The sequence below is a fragment of the Anabrus simplex genome, chromosome 3 (genome assembly GCF_040414725.1).
Source record: "Anabrus simplex isolate iqAnaSimp1 chromosome 3, ASM4041472v1, whole genome shotgun sequence".
In the NCBI taxonomy this organism is placed as follows: Eukaryota; Metazoa; Arthropoda; class Insecta; order Orthoptera; family Tettigoniidae; genus Anabrus; species Anabrus simplex.
In genome coordinates this window covers 41,780,818-41,804,076 of record NC_090267.1, presented here as the reverse complement: position 1 = coordinate 41,804,076, position 23,259 = coordinate 41,780,818, and the positions used below count along the sequence as shown (strand labels likewise).

The window sequence follows — 23,259 nt, the reverse complement described above, 5'->3', positions numbered from 1 at the left end:
CCTGAAGGGTAAGGGAATTATGAAAAAAAGAAAAAAGAAAGAAGGAAAAAAAGAAAAAGAAAAAGAAAGAAAGAAAGAAAGAAAGAAAGAAAGAAAGAAAGAAACAGCACTGGAGAAAATTAAAGCATAAAAGGGGGCTCGGAATATCGAGGAAAGTATTTTCTCTTTTTTTTATGAAATGGCAAGAGAGCATATCTATTTAGAAAGTCTACGGCTGAATCTACCACTACCTGCTACTAATATTGCAACTAAATTGATCCAGAGAGGAAAACAAAAATGTGCAGAAATACCTCAAGACTTCTACGCCACTGATGCAATGATTGACATGAGATGAACGAAAGAAAACAAACTATTAATATCTGTTTTGACAAGACTCGCAATTCATGGTTTTCATCATAATTTTTTTAGTAATAAGATATTCCATTAGAAAAATATTGATTGTGTTTGTGTGCATTATGTGGGAAATACTGTGACAATTATCATATAACTGTTTGTAGCAAGAGAGATCGATAGTCGATTATAGTAAAGACTGAGTTCCATAATTTGTACTTGCACATTTGTGCTCAATTCCAAATATTTTACAATATTCTGAAGAACTATATGGTTATAACGCAAGCATTCCTGATTCCACATTAGCAGATCATGTAATGATATTCTCCGTGAAAAATGTGATAGGGCATTGCAACAAATTCATGGGAAGAAATCTCCAGGGATTGATGACCTTCCAATGGAATTATAGAAAGAAGAAGGAGACGCCCGAAATATTCCACATTATCAACTAATATCAACTAGTAAAATCGATATATACAGTAATATCTTAAGATATCCTGGTGAACGCTGTATGCAAATTGCATTCCCTACACTGAAACATTCAACAGTGCAAGGTCCACCGTACAATAAGCTCATCGTACCTGCTTCTCAAATACTTCTGGAGATTCCCAAAATTCATCTTACTAAAATCCTTAGATCATTGTTTGGACGATTCCCAGTTTAGATTCCGAAAGTAAATTACTAATTAACTATTTAACCTCAAGAGAACGTTGTCTGCCAGCATTATCGATTATGAGACAGCGTTTAACCGAGTGGTGTAGGATAAATTGTTTCATTATTTTGGAAAAAATAAATCGTACTGGTAGCTGATCTATACATCAGGCAAATAGCATTAGTCAGAATTGTTGGTACATAGTGAGAATAGGCAAGAACAGGCAAGGGATTTCGCCAGGTCACCAGGACGTAAAATGATTTCGCTGACACAATCCCCAGTGAAGCGTTAGGAATTTGCATATAATCAAGCAATACATGCAGGTAGCCCTAGATTCCTCAAAATATGATACTACGCATATGTGAAGTGTCTGAAAATATGACAATCAATATAACAATATAACAAAAACCAAATTTATGCCCTTAATTACATCAAGGAAGGATGACATATCCAACCGTGGTGTAGCACTCGAAGAAGTATCATTGTTTAAATCATTTGGAAGAATAAAATATGAGGATGGCTTGGAATGGCAATGTTTTACAAATGCTCTGGAAGTGATATGTTAGGATATTTGTTTGGTCAGTGGGGTTGTACTGTGGAGAAACGTGGCCGCTCTATGCCAGCTTGACTAGTCATGTCTCACATGGCGGTACTAATCGCAAGTAATGTCAACCCATGGTGATCATCACGTAATGGAACTCGTTACAAGTAAGTAAATCACTGCTTGGTCGCGCCTATTTGTCGTCTCTTACGAGAGGCAGGGAGTAACGTGAGTGTACTCTTTATCTGCGCCCTCCACCCACAGGGGGTTCTTTTGCCTTTAATCTCCTTCTTCCCGGTCTCTTGCGAGTTCCCCTCTCATTGTTTAGCGGTAAGAGAGTTGTACTTCCTCTTGTTTATTATTTATTTAATATGCAGGAACAATAGAGGAACCCTATTTTACCAAAGGTATGTTAGGGGTATGGTTTAAAATAAATAGCAGAGCATTTATATGCATATCTAAAGTGTATGTCATGATGAGGTCTGTTTGTACGTAGAATATCTTTCTCTTAACAGGATGTAAGCTATTGGGAACGCTTTACCATGTCTTGAATATATTTGGAAAGTGGGAAAGGTTCGAAGATCAGAGAGTATCTGGCAGCGTACAGTATTCTTCCGTGATCAGAGGAAGTGTATACTCTCTGGTTTGACAGGTAGTAATCAAACATGGCTGCCTCCAATATCATTACTAAGGATGACAATCACATATATCAGAATTTTAAAGTGAGTATTAGTCGCTTAGCGACCTGCTAAGTACAGAATGTCTTACGGGTTAGGGTAATCCTACGCCTGCAATTATTGTAGTGGTCATTTAATGAGTTGATTTTATGAATACTCAAAGTAGGATAATTTTAGAGATCTATCAGTGTCTTATGATTCACCGGCAGGTAATTCCGGAGAGAATACAACAGAAATGAAGGAAATCTGTCCAGTAGAACGAACGGACGGATTTGCCAAACCTGTTTTTAGTAAATATTTGTTAAAAAATAGATGACCTGTTGAGAACTGAGTGAAAACGTTCGACACTAATGCTTTACTCAATACCCGATTTCGAACTAGCGAAAAAAGAAATGCTTTCAGAGTACATGTGCATAAAATGTTCCAGTGATATAAAATATATTGCCCGGTTTGCCTTTGAACATAACATATTGGAGATTTATATGGCATACAAAATTCAAAAGAGACGTAGCAGATGATTTGGATAATCAGTCTGCTTTTTATTACCAGTGAACCCACTGTGACCTTTAATCCAACACATAAGGTGCGAGAACACTCCTGAGCTTTTGCTCTCATATTGACAGCTATTACGTTTAAGTCATTTTTGTTGATTACTGAGTTCAATGCAGCTTGTGAATAACCCCCACCTCTACCAACACTGTCGGTAGGCCTATAATAGTTTTAATCACTTACGGGCTCAATTTATGCACAGTATTTGACATTGAAGGAGAGCCCAGAGGTGTAAGTATTAAAACGAAAATAGACGACTTAATGAGGTACTACAGGAACCCTAGAAAATTGAAACTTCCTTTATGGAGCTTGATATGGAGGGCCGTGTAAAAGAAGTTCGCAAATTTTGAACTTCCCCATTCAGTCATATTGTATCAGCCGAGTGGATAGTTTGCTACCCCAGTTCCCACGGCAGTGGGCCTTCTCTCTTTAATTGCCCAAATGTGCGAACTCCCCCTACTTGCTTCAGTTCTTCAATGAAAGTGTGCCTTCCTCTTTATTTCGTTCCCTCCTGCATTTTTTGTCCATAATGTTTTGTAAGCTCCCGTGTCGCAGCGTGTGCCCAATTCAGGCGAGTCGTCTTCGAAGTTATACAAGCAGTACCCTTCTTCGACTGACTAGTCCCTCTGCATTTGTGACTTGATTTCCAACTACTTTAATTTTCATTGGTGTAAGACATTCTTCATTCTTCTCTCATTGGCAGTACCGGATGGTAACACAATGCTGCACACTTCACGAAATGTTCAACCGAGCTCGATAGCTGCAGTCACTTAAGTGCGGCCAGTATCCAGTATTCGGGAGATAGTAGGTTCGAACCTCACTGCCGGAAGGCCTGAAAATGGTTTTTCGTGGTTTCCCATTTTCACACCAAGAAAATGCTGGGGCTGTACCTTAATTAAGGCCACGGCCGCTTCCTTCCCACTCCCTGTCCTATCGTCGCCGTAAGACCTATCTGTGTCGGTGCGACGTAAAACACTAGCAGAAAACAAATTTCAGGGAAGTACTCTTGGAAGTACACTGCTGGGATTTTTGGCTCTTACAACTGTATGTCATTGTTCCCTTCACACTAATCCCACTGAATTGTCCTTCCTTAAGTTTTGTTTTAACTACATTATTAATTTGTCTTTCGGTATGATTTTACTTTTTGTCATTTGTTAAATATTAATCCAAATGAACTGATATTGTTATGTGCCTTTCTTCCGAATTCAATTGCCCTGGGAATAATATAGATTATTTTCAACTTTACTCTTTTATATAATATTGTAAAATTGTGTTTTAATCAATTGAAATTATTAGACCTTCCTTTCAATTGAACTATGCATATTATTTTATACTGGTACCTCTGTTCTATTTGCAGAATTTTATGAAAATTATCCTATTATTCAAGTGCGGTGCACAATCATGGCCAAAGTTTCCAACATCTTCCTCGAGACTTTACTAATTGGAAACTCCCGCTCTAATGTCTCCAATACCACGTCTCAAATGTGAGACACACCGCGGGTCCGGGCGTTGCCTATGATTAGTTCCATTGTGTGCATTCGACTGAGGCGGGGGAGCAGATGCTCAGTTTCTAGCGCGAGTAGGTGCCTAGCGCTGCGCTCTAATGTGTTGGTTGCACTGTGTTCAGAATGGGTCTGCGTTACCTAAGAGCACTATCAATGTATGAGGAACAACATGGGTGTACATTGCCTATTACTGGCACCACTATGTGACCGACACTATGAGTATACGTGGAGGGGGGGGGGGGCGTAGAATAACACCAGATGTATCCCCTGCTTGCCGTAAGAGGCGACTAAAAGGACTCCCTCCCAGGTTCTCTCAACTTGGGAGCTTGGTTTGGCGTCCACGGGGCTCTCACGTGAGTCCTGGCATTGTTTCCACTTACTTGTCCCAGGCTCCTCAGTTTAACCCTATCCGAACTCCATTGGTCAATTCTTGTTCTTTTCCGACTCCGACGGTTTTAGAGCACTCGAGGCCTAGGGAGCCCTTCATTTTCACGCTAGTTTTGTTTTCCTTTGGCCGATAACTTTATTTTTCGAAGTGTCAGATCCCTTCCATTTTTTTTCTCTGATTAATGTTACACAGAGGATGGTTGCCTAGTTGTACTTCCTCTTAAAACAATAATCACCTCCTCCACCATGTACATCGCAACAATTGTTCTAGTACATATCACTGTTGATAGTTGTGATGAATACTCACTCCTTTGCTTTTCATCCTGGGGACGATGACGGCTGCTATCAAACAGTGTTGACCATGAAATGTACTCCCATCCAAGGCCTTCACGTCTCGTACATTGATACATTCATCGTAATTCCCCAAGACCATGAGATTTCCCATGAGGACACTCTCTGGGAACTTCGTAGAAGCATCGTACACTGAAATATAAGAATTTAAATTTACTGACCGAGTTAAATATACTTCAATCCATACAATTATGAACATTTTGAAGGCACAAAAATATTTTATAGGTCAAATTTTATAAACATTGGAGGACTCTATCCTACACGAAAGGAGAGGAAATATATTGTCCTCTTAATTCGGTTCATAATACCCGGAGATCGAACCGATGTCCTTTCGTATCGATCATCACTGATCTGCCTTTTCTTTATCTAGCATTTCTTAAGTTACACCAAAAAGTTAGAAATTTATCAAGCATATCTCTTGATAAAAATATTTCTGTCGCTAATTCATCTTCCTAAAACCAGTATTTGCCCCAATTTTTGGCGCCAATTGCAACTTTATCTTCATAATGTGATATTTCCTACTTTCAAAGACTCCGCTTAAGTTCATTCGTCTATGTCACTTCGGTTCCGGTAAACAAGTAATTGACTGGAAAAATTATAATAATAATAATAATAATAATAATAATAATAATAATAATAATAATAATAATAATAATAATAATAATAATAATATTGTATTTAAAATTACTCACATGTGTTCAGCAGTCCATTTTGAATATTTGCAGGATTTGTAGTGATTTTGTGATAATATTGGGTAATATTGGTAATAATTACTCGTATGATGGACGAAGATGTATTTATGATAGACATCTTCGCATTTTTTCCAGAGGTGTTAAGGGATAGACTGGTCACTTTGACTTTACAGCAAAGCATGGAACTTACAGTAGGTGAGGAAAGCATGGCTGTTACAATGCAAAGTATGGAAGTTACACTAAGCGGCCATTGTTCTGGACCGGTTAGGATAGGATCTGGAGAAGAGCATTGGTATGGGTAGAGGAGTCATAAGGGGACAAGGAAATGGGGTCTGAGGGCGTAAGCCCCCAGGTTAGAGCCACAAAGTGGCTTTAGACCTATAGTTTGCATTGCAACCACCATTGGTCTGGACTCGTTAGGGTACGCCCTGGGCACGTCCACTGGTCTGGACAGGTTAGGATAGGATCTGAACAAGACCATTGGTCTGGACTGGTTAGGAGAGGATCTGGACAATAGCTTTAGTCTGGACAGATTTTTATGACGCGAAACACAATATCGGGATGAAAAGTGCACCCTTATCCCGAATTAATATAAAAATACAGAATTATTTAATTCAGCATTTGGTTTATAAGACAGCCAGTACTGCGTAGGTTTCACTCAGGCGGCATGTGAGGTCCAATATAATTTCTGGGGACAGAAACTTGACTTCTGTCACTAGTCTTAAAGCACGTTCCAATATCTGGCAAAATAATTAAACTTGCTAACAGCCTTCCAATGAACCTAAAGACACCGACAACTGCGTACTTCTGCTGTCACTTTCTCACGGGAACCAGGATGCGGATAGTCGTAAAGCCGTAACCTTAGACTAACAAAGAGTGAGGGAGAGAGAGACAAAACATATCGAGGAACAAGTATGAAATGATGGCGTACACCCCTCGGTGAGAAGTGGTTAGTTCCAAACAGAGGAAAGTCGAGCACCCCTAGGAGAAATTCAGCCAATCACTAAGCTCCAAATTATTCCCTCAAAACAGGCGCTTATGATAATTTAGTTGATTCGGAACATCGGAGGAGTATTAATGCTGATTTGAGGTAATACTGGAAGCATGTGAAAATAGTATATTTTATATGTATTGTCCCCTTCAAAAGTGGTAAAAATCATTTAAGGGAGAATATTTTATTTCTACTGTGAATAGGAACATTATTTCGTAAACCAGGAAGGGAGTTTTAGCACGTTGAGTCGACTAGAACCAGTTACCAGGTGCATGGAAATCCCAGCTCAGAGCAAGCGAGAGGAAACAAGCAGATACCGCTAGCCAGACGACCTTCAAATCAGCCGTGAACACTACGTGATCAGGCGAAATATGTGTCTAACACTCGATCAATACTAGCAAAGTTATATGACGTCTGACTATGGCAGCCAATCAGGTGATAAATTTCTTGTGAAGTTAATGAAGTGACCAATCGTGTATAATGAGAAGACGCAGCCCTGTCTTAAGACGGTGAATTATGGATTTTCCTAAGGAAACTTTACCCTGGATTTCTACCTCTGAACGCGACGAGTGGGGTTTTATTCTGACTTCAACTACAGAAGTGAAAAGACGCACTTTGCTCACTGGAGAACTTCGTCTTATTTAGAGCTTCCAACATGTTACAGATAGCAGTTCAGACATTCACAGATTCTATTTACAATTAACTGAAGATATCAAAAGATAAGTTGCTTTTCCATCTCGTCAAACAGCTGTGTGTGTTTTGGACTTGTCTCAGACTTAATTTTCAGTTTCAGCTTTCGCAAGAACTTCTACAGAGGAGATTATTGGTTCGAGTGCAAGTCAAGATGCCTGTCTTCCTACAATATGAATGGTGTGGTTTCCAGCGTGCCAGCATGTCCTCAATGAACGAGTAGAATGTGAAGCAGCTCAGACGGGCGAGACCAGGATCGATGGTGCGTAACGCGGTAATGCACTAGGTCATCAGCCCGAGTTCTACGATCGACAGTCACCACCAAGTAATATTTGAACATTGTTATTCTTTCTTTTTATTTGTAAAATGTAAAGTGTAATGATATAGCCTCTACTTATTTGCTTAGAAGAATTTCTATTAGTTAGAATTTTTTCCGTCTCTTCTTTCTTGGTGAAGGTAGTTTTGGTTAATTAGTGTGTGTATTTTGAACCTATTAGCTTGTTTTGAGTGAATGTCATCAAGAAAAGTTTCAACTGTCCTGAGTTCATTGTGGCAGGAGAAATAAAAGTAATACGACCTCAACGTTAAACTAGGGTTATTTGAATAATTTTTATACTTGAATTGAGATCAGATGGGACAGTAATTTCGTGGATTCCATTATATCAGAGTTCATTCCTCGATTATACGACGTATGGTTGGATTTCGAGCGCGATAGAGTCATCTGAGATGTTGTCGTGCAGTAGCTTCCGCATGTATGATCTCGCGCGGCCAGGAATAATAATAATAAAAGTAAAAATAAATTAACCTAATTATCGCGTAAAGGAACACCTAAGGTCATGAGCATAATAATAATAATTATTGAATAAGATTGATGTGTGCTCATTTTGTATTAATTTAGGCCTGGGAAATGGCAGTATCTGACCGATACATCTATATATTTTTGCTGTGCTATTATAATTATTTGACTTGTAGATGGATATTATAGAATTTAGCGGATAAGTTGTGCATCCATTATTGAGTCAATTTAAGAAGAAAATGTGTTACCTGAGATAATTTCTTCGTTGTGAGCGCAGATTAATTGAGAGCCACAATTATGGTGGAAGGATAAAAATAAATATCGCAGCTCATGAACCGCGTGCGCGTAATGTTAATTCTGACCTGTGTTTAGGCAATTTTGTCGATAATTTTCGGATGATTTCTGCTCGTAAATTTTTCCTGAACATCGTCGTATGACTGAATTCTTCAATAAAGTGATAATCATTGCTCTATCACATCTCAAGTTGATGAGAGGAAGTTCCCACGATATTGTCATCATGAGAATACTTTCCCTGACTTTGAATAAACATGAAAATAATAATCAAGGGCTAGAATTCGTGTAAATATGTATATAATATTTCCGTGTACCTTTGTGTGAATGTAGTGTGTGTGATTTGTCTATGTTTTGCTCATTGTAATTTTACGGTCCATGTTTGTGACGATGCTCTTCACTGTTTTCGTGGATTTTTGGCAATTTTTGTGCCGAATTCAGTGGTTCACTATTTAACAGAATATAAATATTTAATGAATTTTATTCGTTTTTAAGGAAGAATAGGGTATTAACTAGCGAATGCATATAAATAAGTATAGGCCATGTCAGTGGATTGAATTCACAAAAATAGAATTTGTAAGCGTGACATAACCAATTCTTTTCAATCAATGAGTAAACGTAGGTTGACATGATGTCAAATTCCAAGTTATTGTGTGAAGATCAACTACTGAATAATTATGAAAGGGGATTTATTAACTAGTTTAAAGGCTAAGGAAGACGATTCAACCATAATCTCATGGGAGCAAATTTTTTATTTAATTTTTAGAAAGGAGTGAAAATGATCATTTTCGAACTCTACTTAAATGAATTCCACTGAGGAAGGAAATTTTATTTTCAAATCATTTAATTAGTAATGGAGGAGATAATCTCAAATTAATTATTATTAGTCATTTAATTAATTTTTAATTAAAATCTAAATATTATATTTACAGACTCAGGCATTTGCTGTTCCATTTATCGATGGAGTGTCCATGTTAGTAACGACATAAAAGAAGATGAATTATACGAAAAGTTCCTAGATTTTGTAAATTATTTGTAGAATTTGAGAAGAGCAGTAGTTGCAATAAATGTGTGAAACCTATTTAGCTTTCTTTCATTTGCCACTAGTTCTTCATCTATCCCTGCACTTAAAATTTTCCGCACAGCCGATAAGCGAACGATCTACCCCAGGAGATCCTCGCTCACCGGCCGAGCTGAGCCCGGCATGAAGGGTGCAGTATTTTTATTTACTAATCATATGTGGTGTGACTTTAATTGTGAAAGTGCGTCGTTGTGACACACAACCCGCGCTGTTAGCCACATGCTGACATCTTATATCCACGTTCGGTGCATCGTCTGCAGAAAATAGTACCACCCACGCATTCAAATTAAGTGAAAAACCTACGATCGATTAGTGATGGAACGTCAGTCAGAGGAATGGCTATGAATATTGTGATTCGACTTAAGCTGAAAAAGTGAGGATTGGACATGTACGATTTATCCAACATTTCCCAAGTCCCAGAAGTTATCCCATCTGAGGTTAGACATGCTATAAACAGTATGAAAAAGGAATCAGTTGCAGGTAGCGATAACTTTTCAGTTAGCGTTCTCAAACTTGCTGGTGTTGAAACTTTAAGCCACCTGGCAAAAATATTCACGTCTTGTCTACGCAATGCATTCATCACTCCGTCTTTGAATGGAGCAATGGTAATTCTCCTGCACAAAAAAGGGAACATACATTGCATCAGAATTTATCGTCCTATTAGCTTCCTTTCTGTCCTTTACAAGATTTTCACCAAGGTACTGACGAACAGAATCAGTTCAACGCTCGATTTTGCCCAGCCAATTGAACAAGCAGGTTTCCGCCGAGGTTTTGTAACAATCGACCACATACTCACCCTTCGTGAAGTTATCAGCAGAAGGAATGAATATTAAATGCCGCTCTGTCTAGCCTTTGTGGACTTTGAAAATCTTTTGGCTCGGTGAGCCATGATGCTGTTATGCAACACTTAGCCGAAAACGGCGTCGATGCTGCCTACATAATAGTACTGCAGCATATCTACGAAACCTCTTCAGCTTTCGAGAACGTCAATATGCCATCCACGGATATTCCCATTCAAGGAAGTGAAAAGCAAGGCGACCCCATATCTCCCAAGCTGTTCTCAGAAGTGTTAGAAATGGCCATGCCAATAATCAACTGGCAGAATGTAGGAATCAAAATAAATGGGAAAAGGCTGAACAATTCAAGGTTTGCAGACGAAAATACATGTTTCGCCAACGACATCGATGAACTACAAACACTAATATAAGATCTTGTCTCAGCCTGTCAAAAAGTGGGACTTTCCGGGAACCTTTCTACAAGCAAAGTAATGCTCAATATATGGGCTCCAACAGGAAAGCTACATGTGGGAAAATCCACATTACAACAGGTCAATGAGTATGTCTATCTTGGACAGCTTGTAAACATGGAAAGGGACTTAAGACCGGAAATCTTCCGACGTATCAAACTAGAATGGTAATCCTGGGGAAAAAATTCTTCAATCTTCAAATCCAACATGCCATCCCACCTAAAGAAGATAGTCTATGACCAGAGTGTTCTCCCTGTACTGACTTACGGTAGTGAAACCTAGACATTGAGCGAGTTTGTTAAGCAAAATTCAGAACACCCCAAAGATCTATGGAACAGTTTATGCTAGGCTTTACGAAGAAAGGCAGGAAGAGAGCAGATTGCATCAGGTCAGTCACAAAGGTCAGTGACATTTTAGAAAGTGTGTTTACCCTAAAATGACAGTGGGCAGGCCATGTTGCTCGGAAAACTGATGGTAGGTGGACAAAGCTTATGCTTGAATGGAGTCCGAAAGATCAACTGAGACCTAGGGGAAGACCACCAGACAGATGGGATAAAGACACTCGGAAGGTTACTGGGATCAATTGACAGAACATCGCTCAAAACAGTCCCAGATGGAGATATCTCATGAAAACCTACCTTGATTCGGACTTAGATGCCACATCGCAAAAACGATTGAATATGGCTGATATTGATAGTGAACAAGACAAAACTGCTTTTGCGAGGGAAACTCATCCCTACAGCGCACGAATATCAATGACGTAAAACCCCCCAGGATACCGCGCCGAGCCATGTTGTACTCATGTGCCTATAAAAGAAACGAGACCACTCGGTATTCCTCAGTGTGTGTTTTCTCAGTGTTCACTATCGTCAGGCTTTGACGTGCTCGATCTCTACTCAGTTAACGCGTCTCACAACTTATTAGTCTTTGTGACTAGCTCGCAGTCGTCCATAGTGTGTTTCATACGCTAGTTGCAATCATCCTGAGAGTAAGTTTCTCATAAACATTGGACTTAGCTGTGTTAATACTTGGACAATAGTAATAAATATTTATTTGCATTCAGTCAGCCTGACAAATAGTCAACTATTTAAGAGCACTGAGTGAAAGGAGGTGATAGTTTTTCGAAATAAGTAGCAGAAAAATAAATCCTTTAACCAAAATTCTCATCAGATTAAGAATTTCATGTTTTATAAGTACAGGACTTTATATAGATCATATCTCGCTGTAACTATGAAAGACATTAAACTTAGTAAAGGAAGCAGACAAGCAGATGTTATAAATAAGACTGAAATCACTCACTGTAACTCGGGGCAGGTAGCTGTTGTTAAATGAACGTCTATCCACAGGATAGCTCATTAAGGCCACCAAAATTACCAGAATGGTTAGGTGCTTGACATCAAACGTAAATACAGCACGGTAGCTCGAAAGGGGAAAGGTAATCCCTAGTCCGGTTACAGACAAGGAATGTTTAAACTCAGCTGTTTAGAACATGCAGAGGGAGAATATTTCACCACAAGAGAAACATCATAATCGGGTTTTAATATCAGAGTGTTTTCATATCCGTGTGTAAAGCTTATATGATTAATCACTGTATTATTGTATGGTATAATTATAAATTTTGTGTAACTTCAAGATAAAATTAATGCTTATGTATAAGCGAGTGCAAAATCAAGGAATAACCATGTCACGATACCTCAAGATAACTTCGCCACATTTCTAAAGCATGATGGTTCAAGTTAATCAGCCATCAGGACAATGAAGGAAGACATCCGATGACCCACCATTATGTAAGTGAACCTCGATCTAAGGTGTTGTTTCTTGTACATAATGCAAATACTAGTTATTAAGGTCGCGAGCTGTCGAGATTATAGCTCTGTTGTTAAATTTTCAATGTTGGTAAGTCATGCGATTTTTTACGACCAATCAGTTACCTCGTACGTAGTTGATTTTTGCATGCATGCTTTATAATGTTTAGTATATGAATGTATTGAAGTATTGTTCTACGTCAATTCAGATTCGGACCTTATCCGATTTGTAAAGATCGATTTCGTGTTGACATAATTATGTATGACGTTTTATTTGATACTGTGAATTCAGGAGAATCTTATTCTCATGCTAAAATGAAGCAAATGTTGTTATTATTACTATTATTCTGTGCACATATATTTCCGTGATGTAATTGTGATTTTTGCTTACATAATTTTCATGACCGCTTAGGATAAAGCCAGTTTGTGGTAACAATTTGACATTGTTGGATTTTCTATTTTCATATTGAATAAATTAGCCATTGTCGTTACGATAGTGTGTTTGTAGGAGGATTATTATAACAGTGAGCGATCCAGTTTGGAAAAGAATGAAGAGCATTTATTTAATTTAAATGTATCCAAGGTAATTAAAGATATTTTTCTAGATCAGCGGATAAGCGGGCATACAAGCCATATAGTAATGCAATTATGCACCAGCGAGAGAGCTGAGATCAAATCAATCAAAATCAATCAAACAATCAATCAAACAATACTGATCTGCATTTAGGGCAGTCGTCCAGGTGGCAGATTCCCTATCTGTTGCTTTCATAGAGCCTTTTCCTAAATGATTTCAAAGAAATTGGAAATTTATTGAACATCTCCCTTGGTAAGTTATTCCAATCCCTAACTCCCCTTCCTATAAATGAATATTTGCCCCAGTTTGTCATCTTGAATTCCAACTTTATCTTCATACTGTGATATTTCCTACTTTTATAAGCGCCATTCAAACTTATTCGTCTACTAATGTCATTCCACGCCATCTTTCCGCTGACAGCTCGGAACATACCACTTAGTCGAGCAGCTCTTCTTCTTTCTGTCAATTCTTTCCAACCCAAACATTGCAACATTTTAGTAACGCTACTCTTTTGTCGGAAATCACCCAGAACAAATCGAGCTGCTTTTCTTTGGATTTTTTCCAGTTCTTGAAACAGGTAATCCTGGTGAGGGTCCTATACACTGGAACCATACTCTAGTTGGGGTCTTACCAGAGACTTATATGCACTCTCCTTTACATCCTTACTACAACCCTTAAACACCCTCATAACCATGTGCAGGTATCTGTACCCTTTATTTACAATCCCATTTATGTGATTACCCAATGAAGATCTTTCCTTAAATTAACACCTAAATACTTATAATGATCCCCTAAAGGAAAGTTCATCCCATCAACCCATTGCCTGCTGTCCATCTCACAACATTTTCGAGGTCACGTTGCAGTTGCTCACAATCTTGTAACTTATTTATCATTCTATAGAGAATAACATCATCCGCAAAAAGCCTTACCTCCGATTCCACTCCTTTACTCATATCATTTATATATATATAAGAAAACATAAACGTCCGATAATACTGCCTAGAGGAATTCCCCTCTATATTATTACAGGGTCAGATAAAGCTTCACCTACTCTAACTCTCTGAGATCTATTTTCTAGAAATATAGCAACCCATTCAGTCACTCTTTTGCCTAGTCCAATTGCACTCATTTTTGCCAGTAGTCTCCCATGATCCACCCTATCAAATGCTTTAGACAGGTCAATCGTGATACAGTCCATTTGATCTCCAGAATCCAAGATATCTGCTATATATTGCTTGAATCCTACAAGTTGAACTTCAGTGGAATAACCTTTCCTAAAACCGAATTGTCTTCTATCGAACCATTTATTAATTTCACAAACATGTCTAATATAATCAGAAAGAATATCTTTCCAAAGCTTACATACAATGCATGTCAAACTTACTGGCCTGTAATTTTCAGCTTTATGTCTATCAACCTTTCCTTTATACACAGGGGCTATTATAGCAACTCTCCATTCATCTGATATAGCTCCTCCGACCAAACAATAATCAAATAAGTACTTCAGATATGGTACTATATCCCAACCCATTGTCTTTAGTTTATCCCCAGTAATCTGATCAATTCCAGCCGCTTTTCTAGTTTTCAACTTCTGTATCTTATTATAAATGTCATTGTTATCATATGTAAATTTTATAACTTCTTTGGCCTTAGTCTCCTCCTCTATCTCGACATTATCCTTGTAATCAACAATCTTTACATACTGCTGACTGAATACTTCTGCCTTTTGAAGATCCTCACATACACACTCCCCTTGTTCATTAATTATTCCTGGAATGTCCTTCTTGGAACCTGTTTCTGCCTTAAAATACCTATACATACCCTTCCATTTCTCACTAAAATTCGTATGACTGCCAATTATGCTTGCCATCATGTTATCCTTAGCTGCGTTCTTTGCTTGATTCAATTTTCTAGTAAGTTCCTTCAATTTCTCCTTACTTCCGCAGCCATTTCTAGCTCTATTTCTTTCCAGTCTGCACCTCCTTCTTATTTTCCTTATTTATCTATTATAATAAGGTGGGTCTTTACCATTCCTTACCACCCTTAATGGTACAAACCTGTTTTCGCATTCCTCAACAATTTCTTTAAACCTATCCCAGAGTCTGTTTAAATTTTTATTTACCGTTTTCCACCGATCATAGTGACTTTTTAGAAACTGCCTCATGCCTGCTTTATCAGCCATATGGTACTGCCTAAAAGTCCTACTTTTAAGACCTTCCTTTCTATCACATTTATTTTTAATTGCCACATAAGCAGCTTCATGATAGTAATTACGTTGAGAAGGACGGATAACTATTGATGACGGAGCTGACGGACTTAGGTAATGCTCACCGCACACATAGGAAAGACCTGGTATAGAACAAATAATCCGCACAACTTATTATCAAATACTTGTACAAGTAATGATTTTTAAGATACGCTGACCCGTGCAGTGGAGATCTGAGTAACTGTTGAATTTCTTATGACAATGTCAAAAGATGTTTTTCCTTTTTTTAATCCTTTGGGGAATTAGAATGGCAGGGTGTAAAATGTTAATGAATTGCTAAATGTTGTGTTTGTGTAAACGTCACTGGGTATGTTATACGTGCGTTAGGTTTGGGTTCGACAGGCTTCATTCTGTCATGAGAGCTTATTTGAAACATTGTACGGCAAACGATAACCATGAGTGCTACCATTCCATGTCATGTTCACCCTTGATCTCAACGATGATAATTCATGAACGTTGAAATCAACCTATGTTTTTGCAAATTTATACTTATTTTATTAATCTGCTGATGTTGACAAGTATTTGCGTGCAATGTAGTGTATTGTTACCATTCACAGCATCACCAGGAGCATGTGATGATAACGAGAAGATGAAATATGCCGTTTTCCGCGCGATTCTACGACAAATAGTGTCCAAACTAGCACTTTTCACCCGTTCCGGGACACAAGTGACTCTCTGCTGGTTCTCGCGTTACAGTGGAAAACTTATTTCTCAGGTGCGGCAAAGATCAGACGATTCGTGACTATGAATGCAGGTCACCACGCAGGACTCAAGCAGTCGTTCCAACGTGCGAGATACAATAATCCCATGCTTTTTTCTATATATGCACCAGTACCAACTTACAGTTTTCTACTCTTAATAGTAATAAGAATCACTGAAGTGGCGAAGTATCTGATGGATATTCATGAGTAAACATTCCTCTGAATCAGGGAATTTTTCGTCAAATTATGAGACCAAGAAATTCTCTACATAATTGAATTATCAATAAATACAGAGTAAACAAGAGAGTGACTTAATAAGGAACGGGTATTGGACTCTGACAATGCGAGCAAGCTGAGGGAATTACACGAGCTTAGCATCGCCTACCGGAAAATGCCAGATGACCCTTTCAAGATTTCGCGAAAACTAATGATGCGATCATAATGAAATTCGATCAGTGAAAATGAGAGCGCATTAGCTTTAATTTGATACCTCAATGAATGTCGAGGGTCCAGGATTAACGGAGCAAAGTTTTGCAATGGGGCGTATTTTACCCTCACTCTTGGAACTCCTTCCCAATATATGAAAGAGCCTCAAGACAGACCTCACTCAGCTTTCTATTCTCAGTGACTACGCCCATTTGCTACTGATTGTGCGCGTTTACCGAGTTCTTTGTTAAAATTGAAATTCTAATTGTGAATAGAGTAGGACAGTGATATGATGATTATTAATGGTTTCTTGTGAAATCGATCACGGTATAAGGAAGTGGTTCCATTTTCTGATTCCTTCGATACCGTGTTCCACGTCTTATTATTTTTCTGAAACGAATTTGTATCTTTATGTGGTCATACGGAAGCGAATAGTGCGATCGTATGCACTGTCGCCATGTAACATAAAAGTTACTATGTCACTGAACGGGATACTATTTGATGTTGTAATTTTCTGCAGTTATGTAAGTACCTTTTAATGCAGCTTCCCATTTTTGCTTTCATTTTAATATTGTGTGTGTTTGTAATAAACCCCATTTTCTTTTGATCCATTCTTTTATTCATGGGAGTTACGGGTTCTGCCTTTCTGTCCTTTCGCTCCCCTTTTGTCTACGCACGGGTCTAGCTCCGAAATGTTTTCGTTCGTTCCAGTCCATCCAAGGCAATTTGTGAAGGGAGGTAAGTGAGGTAAGTATCTGTGCGTATATGTCGTGTATTGTGTTGATGTGTTATGGTAGCAGGGTAGGGGTTGGTAGATATTTCAGGAGGAGTTTTCAGTGCATTTAATTATTTGTGTGTGTATTAATATTTGACTAGATGTCACATTTGTGTGCGAGACGTTGTTAAGCAGGGCTGACAGCGCGTGCTGTATTTTGATCACAGGGCTCTGACCTCTTCAATTATATCCCGGCGGATCCCGTGATAGTAAATTCAGTGCTTTTTTGGGGAAATGTGTCAGGCCCAAGACTGTGTTTTTCATGCATGTGCTTACCGAACTTATCGGATATTATATGTAAATATTTGGGTGAGACATGCGACTCTTATTATTGTATGTCACTTGCAGTGTGTACTTAACTCACGGCTTCATGCCATCCGTAGGTAACTCATCTGATTATTCCCCATAAATATGTGATCCGTCCGTAATTCACCACTTAAGACATTCTGATTTAGGTTCGTAATCCACTTTTCGACTAACACTCGTGACATCGAGTTTATTCATGTAAATTTTTATAAACATGTTTTATATTTATTGATTGTCGTATTTTCTCATGCAATTTGATTATTAAATTCTTTCACCCTTTATACTTTGACTTCTCATTTAATTAAGATATGTAGTCTTGCTCCTTTTCTATTTGATGTAAGTAAATTCTAGTTAGATTTTAAGACACATTTTACAACCGGAAGATTCACACAGCTTCTCCGCTGAGTTAGACCAAGAACTTGAGGATAGGGTAAGGTAGAACATATTACTGTCAAATCCAGAGTTATCGTGGTTCCCGCGGTAAACTGTGCCACTATGGAAGCCGTTTAGTCAAAATACTGCCCCTATAGGCATGGTGGTGAGAAGGGGTGAGAAACAAACGTCCAAAATTACCGAGATTATGGATTATGAGTTTATGTCCCAGCATTCCTCTCAACAAAACATTGCATACACGTTAGTTCTATCTGCAGAAAAGAGTTTACGTGTAAAACACCCCTATCATCCAAACGGGCGTAGTTGAAGAGTGGGTGATCTATAAAACTAATAAAGTATTATCAATATTAGTGTCATTTTATAATTTCCACTGTTGCTTTTATGTACAGAAGCTTTCCGGATGGCATTTAAGTTCATGTTCAGTCCCATTGGCATTTCTTTTCAGAAGAGATGAAAAAATATCCTAATATACAGGGATTTGGGATGTATGTTTGTGTGTTCCAGCATAGCACTAAACCAAACTTGCTACACATATGACTTACTATCTCAAATACTCTGCGTGTAAGACACCCCGAGCAGCAAAATTAAAATATCTATGTAGTGTTGTTAAGATGTTAATTTCTGAATAGTATATATTTGCAATTATTTGTAAGTAATATGCAATTATATGTAAATAATTAGTTGTAGGAAATAGGTTATAGGTGTAGTACGCCATTTGTAAATGAGAATAACCCGTCAGTGGTTAATAAATCTATCTATCTATCTATCTATCTATCTATCTATCTATCTATCTATCTATCTATCTATCTATTTATCTATCTATCTATCTATCTATCTATCAGCCCTTGGGGTTGGGGAATGACATGTAATAGTAATCGTAAACGATCTATATTAGCGCCTAATCCATGCTTTTCGTGGTCGCTGAGATGGATTCTGATACTTCGGATGCCGTTGAAGTCCTCGTTCAAACTGCATCGGCATGGTGGCTGAGAAGCTTTGACAAAAAATCAAAATGACTGATATAAGTGATGAATCCTCATTTTTCGGTTTCGCTAGGCTGATTAGTGATTGTTCAATTGACAGTTGGAAAAGTGTGCATCATACTTATAGCGCAACGAGTAAATATATATAATTGTAGCTTCATTCCTTCATTTGAAAGAATCAGCTAATTCCCAGACAATCTCGGCTGCCACAAGGATAGCCGTTAAAGCGAAACCACCCGATCTGAAATTAAAACTTAAAATAAACATGTACGAATAACTCGAAATCTACAAACGATTTCGAAAATATCTATCAACGTTACAATAAATAAATAAATAAATCTACTAAATTTCACTTCAAACAGTTCATACAAATCATGAAATTAAAGACCGCGTACTACAGCAAGTTAAAAAAATTGAGAATCTGTAATGTGGTTTTCATGATACAGCGCTTCAAATTAAGGCGAAATTTGCGTTATATATGTGACGTTACACGCATACTCTGTTTATGACGACGTTCGTTTATTAAACGAGCACAACAGATGGGTCATCGGCCCCATACTCTGTTATAAGATGGCGCTGTGTTGACTCGCATGCTCAACTGGGAGGTTACCTGCCGTTGCGAATACATCGTGGCCAGTTGTACAGAATAACAAATTTAATAATGTAAAAGAAACATTGGATTAGGATTCGGAAAAAGTGCAAAAGAATGGAAATGAGGGATATGAATGACGAAGGAATAAAATACATGGAACGAAAATAGCTTAATGGGCGTTACTATGACAAATTGAAGCAGCCAAAACTATGTACAATAAGCAACTACTTTGAGGTAAATGAAAGTGAATCTACATCAAGTACGACTTTGTTAGAAGACGAGTATTATTCACATAATATTTCTATTTAGTTCTAATAAGTAAGTTTACGAATCACTCAAATTTCTGCGTCCGATATGATAGTAACAGGTTACCGACATTCGTTTATTTTGAAAATTGCTTTACGTCGCACCGATGCAGACATGTCTTATTGCGACGATGGGATAGAAAATGGCTACGGGTGCGAAGGAAGTGGCCATGGCCTTAATTAACGTTATTACTATCATTGTTTATTAAATATTTGCTCCTCTTTGTGAAAAATACCTCCAAAATCTTGTGTCATGTCTAAGCCTAAGAGATAATAATACTATTTTTAACTTCTTTTAAAATATCTGGTAATTATTTTAAAAGTGTATTTATTTTTACATCTGCTAATTCTATTTTATATGGAATAACAATATGATTCGAGTATTTTTTGATTTATAATATATATTTTTAAATCAGTTTCAGATCTTTAATTGGTTGTGTATTGGAATTTAATAAATATGATAGTTTTGATTCAACTCCATGTCTTTGTAAAATAAACTTAGATAACTTATTTCTTTGATAACTATTAAAGGAGCCACATGCCTCTTCTATGCAAGAAATTTTCCGGTTTTTAATTGTCCTTTGCAGTCTATAGAATGTGTAGTTTTAACAACCATAATTTTATCGCAAGCAGATTCTGTAATTGATTAAAGTTCTTGCACCGGGCGAGTTGGCCGTGCGCGTAGAGGCGCGCGGCTGTGAGCTTGCATCCGGGAGATAGTAGGTTCGAATCCCACTATCGGCAGCCCTGAAAATGGTTTTCCGTGGTTTCCCATTTTCACACCAGGCAAATGCTGGGGCTGTACCTTAATTAAGGCCACGGCCGCTTCCTTCCAACTCCTAGGCCTTTCCTGTCCCATCGTCGCCATAAGACCTATCTGTGTCGGTGCGACGTAAAGCCCTTAGCAAAAAAAAAAGTTCTTGCAATGTTTTTGTCCGTTTGTGTAATTAATATCTCCAATATTTGTAATGAGATTCGAGTTATTTCAGTTTTTTGTAAGTATCCATAATCCAAATCTTTCGTTGGTTGGTTTTGTATCGCCTAATAACTCTGAAATAAAGCATTTATTTGTGGTAGCTCTAACTGCCTTTTCTTCTTCCATTTATTAGAGATGAAAAAGTAGCCGGAAGTATTCTTTTAGAAATATTTATTCATTTATATTTTTTATAATATTTTAAGAAATCCGGAAAAAAGAGGGGTAGCAGAAAATTGGTAGTGGAAAGCAAAGAAAGGTGCAAATTTTACATAATATGAATTTAAATTTAATATTAAAACATTAGCGATAGTGATAGGCTTTTTAGTCCGATTTTTTTTTGTAAATGGCTACGTTCGGCGTATTTTGCACTTTTCTATAAAATTCACTTTTGGCAGTTCTTAACGCAAAATGGGTAATTTTTGGGAAAAGCAGGCGATTTTTTTCAGGATGCTGGAAGCGGAATTTCGGAAAATGGCAAATACCCCGAACGTACCCACTTACTACTCATATGGAATCCTCAGTGGCACATAAATGGAAATTTTATACTTATACTTTATACTTTACTTTACTTTACTTTACTTTAATATACTTATACTTTGTACTTACTATACATGGCCCATTGTTGTCCAGAATTGTAGGAAGTTTCGTAGTAATTCATGTGGCTTTTACAAGGTTCCTTCAGAGTTGCGTATTTTCTGCTAGTGATCACCGTATTATTCATCCCAGGACTTAGTAAAGCCTGGGATGCCAGTTGATGAGCCAGAAATTCCTGAAGAGCCAACCTTTTATTGGCAGCTTCAGACCCAAGCGAGGTCCTCTCCATGCACATTTGCCCTGACGATAGCCCACATATCAAGAGCAGGTAACTAACCGGTAGCAAACAATAGCACCTCATGCTCGGTCTAACGATATCGTTCAACTGTTCGCTGAGTCAGATACTCGAGACTAGGATGTTCGGACAACACCGCACACAGATAAAATCATCGTTATCAAAACACAGGCACATTTGAAAACATTCATTCATTCTTTTGCAATAGAGCAAAGTTTACCAACGTTTGACGTCCAGTACTTTGAAGAGTCGTTATCGCCAATTTCCATGTCGTAACATGTTTTAAGTCATCCAGTTGTAAAACTTGCAATACGTGTAGGAACTAACTTTCCATGAACCCCAAAACTAGTTACTTGAAAAGATAATAAAGGTCAGTATCTATTTTATTTAAGTATTAATAATATGTTATCTTCATCACAACAAAAATTCAGGTAAAATTCCATTGTTCTAGCCCTTTAGGTAACCAACTCATTGCTGAAAACATCCTAGGGATATACCATACGAATTTTAGGTAAATAAAATATAATAAAGTATGAGAATATATTATTTATGTATTCCTAAAAATTACAATTCTTATCTTACTCATCGTTATCCGGTCGATTAGATTAGCAGTTTGCATTTTCTACCACTACGAGCGCTAAAGTCTGTGAATGCAGGAGTTCACTTGAGCCCTTATTACAACTACATTCGCTGTGGACATTTTTCAAAAAACAAAAAGTATCTCTGGGTATTGAACCAAGGAACGCACTATATAAATAATTTTGTAAAGAAGTCAATTTTGCTAGGAGTTTAATCAAAAAGAAAACTAGTAAAAATGCGGTTTTAGACATTTTTCCGGAACTGCAATAGGCCGGAAGTGATTTTCGTATTTGTTTTAGTTTGCTAGAGCTATCCAGGGCCCACAATTTGAAACATCTGGAATCCTTTAGCACTTCAACTTTCGGCACAATTGTGGGAATTGCATAATTGTACGTTATTCTTAGTATGGGAGCCCCTACTTTGTCTGCTAAGAAATATTTTCAACTTTAACAAGTTATGAAAATGGTGGGTCATTTCCGAATACGTTTTCAGACGTAACAAGTCTTGAAACCCTTCTACGGTGAAAATGACTTTTGCTGTAGCGTCTGTGTTTGTATGTTCAACTTATTATTGACAGTGAAAACAGTACACGTACTGTGGATATGACACGAAATGTTAGATAGTCCGTGTGGGGGGGCACAGCTGTGAGCTTGCACTCGGGAGATAGTGGGGTCGAGCCCCACTGTCGGCAATCCTGAAGATATTTTTCCATGTGTACGCATTATTCCTTTGTCGATATAGTACGATACGATACAGATGATTTTCCAGCGAGTAAATTGCTGATAGATACAAATTTGTTCGGACAATGATCTGTATACAGAGTTTGGTAGTACAGTCAAACATTCCTTCTACTCCTAGATCACTTTGCCTGTCGTTTTTAATTATTTACTGCTGTATATTTAAATACAAAATGACTGAAAGTACAGTAGACCAGCATTGCTTCTTTCCGGAAAATTATTTTGTTTCATCC

At 37.8% G+C, this 23,259-nt stretch overlaps 1 protein-coding gene across 1 annotated transcript in view; it reads right to left on the bottom strand.

Moving 5' to 3' along the window:
• LOC136865954 (nose resistant to fluoxetine protein 6) overlaps positions 1–21,810 on the bottom strand; it is a 127,422-nt gene extending 105,612 nt beyond the window's left edge. Inside the window, exons 1-2 of the mRNA XM_067142518.2 lie at positions 21,488–21,810; positions 4,949–5,124 (exon numbers count right to left, since the gene is read on the bottom strand). Of these exons, the coding sequence (XP_066998619.2) occupies positions 4,949–5,124; positions 21,488–21,776 (465 nt within the window). The 5' untranslated portion in view covers positions 21,777–21,810. The remainder of the gene's footprint in view (positions 1–4,948; positions 5,125–21,487) is intronic.
• Between the last annotated feature and the right edge of the window lie 1,449 nt (positions 21,811–23,259).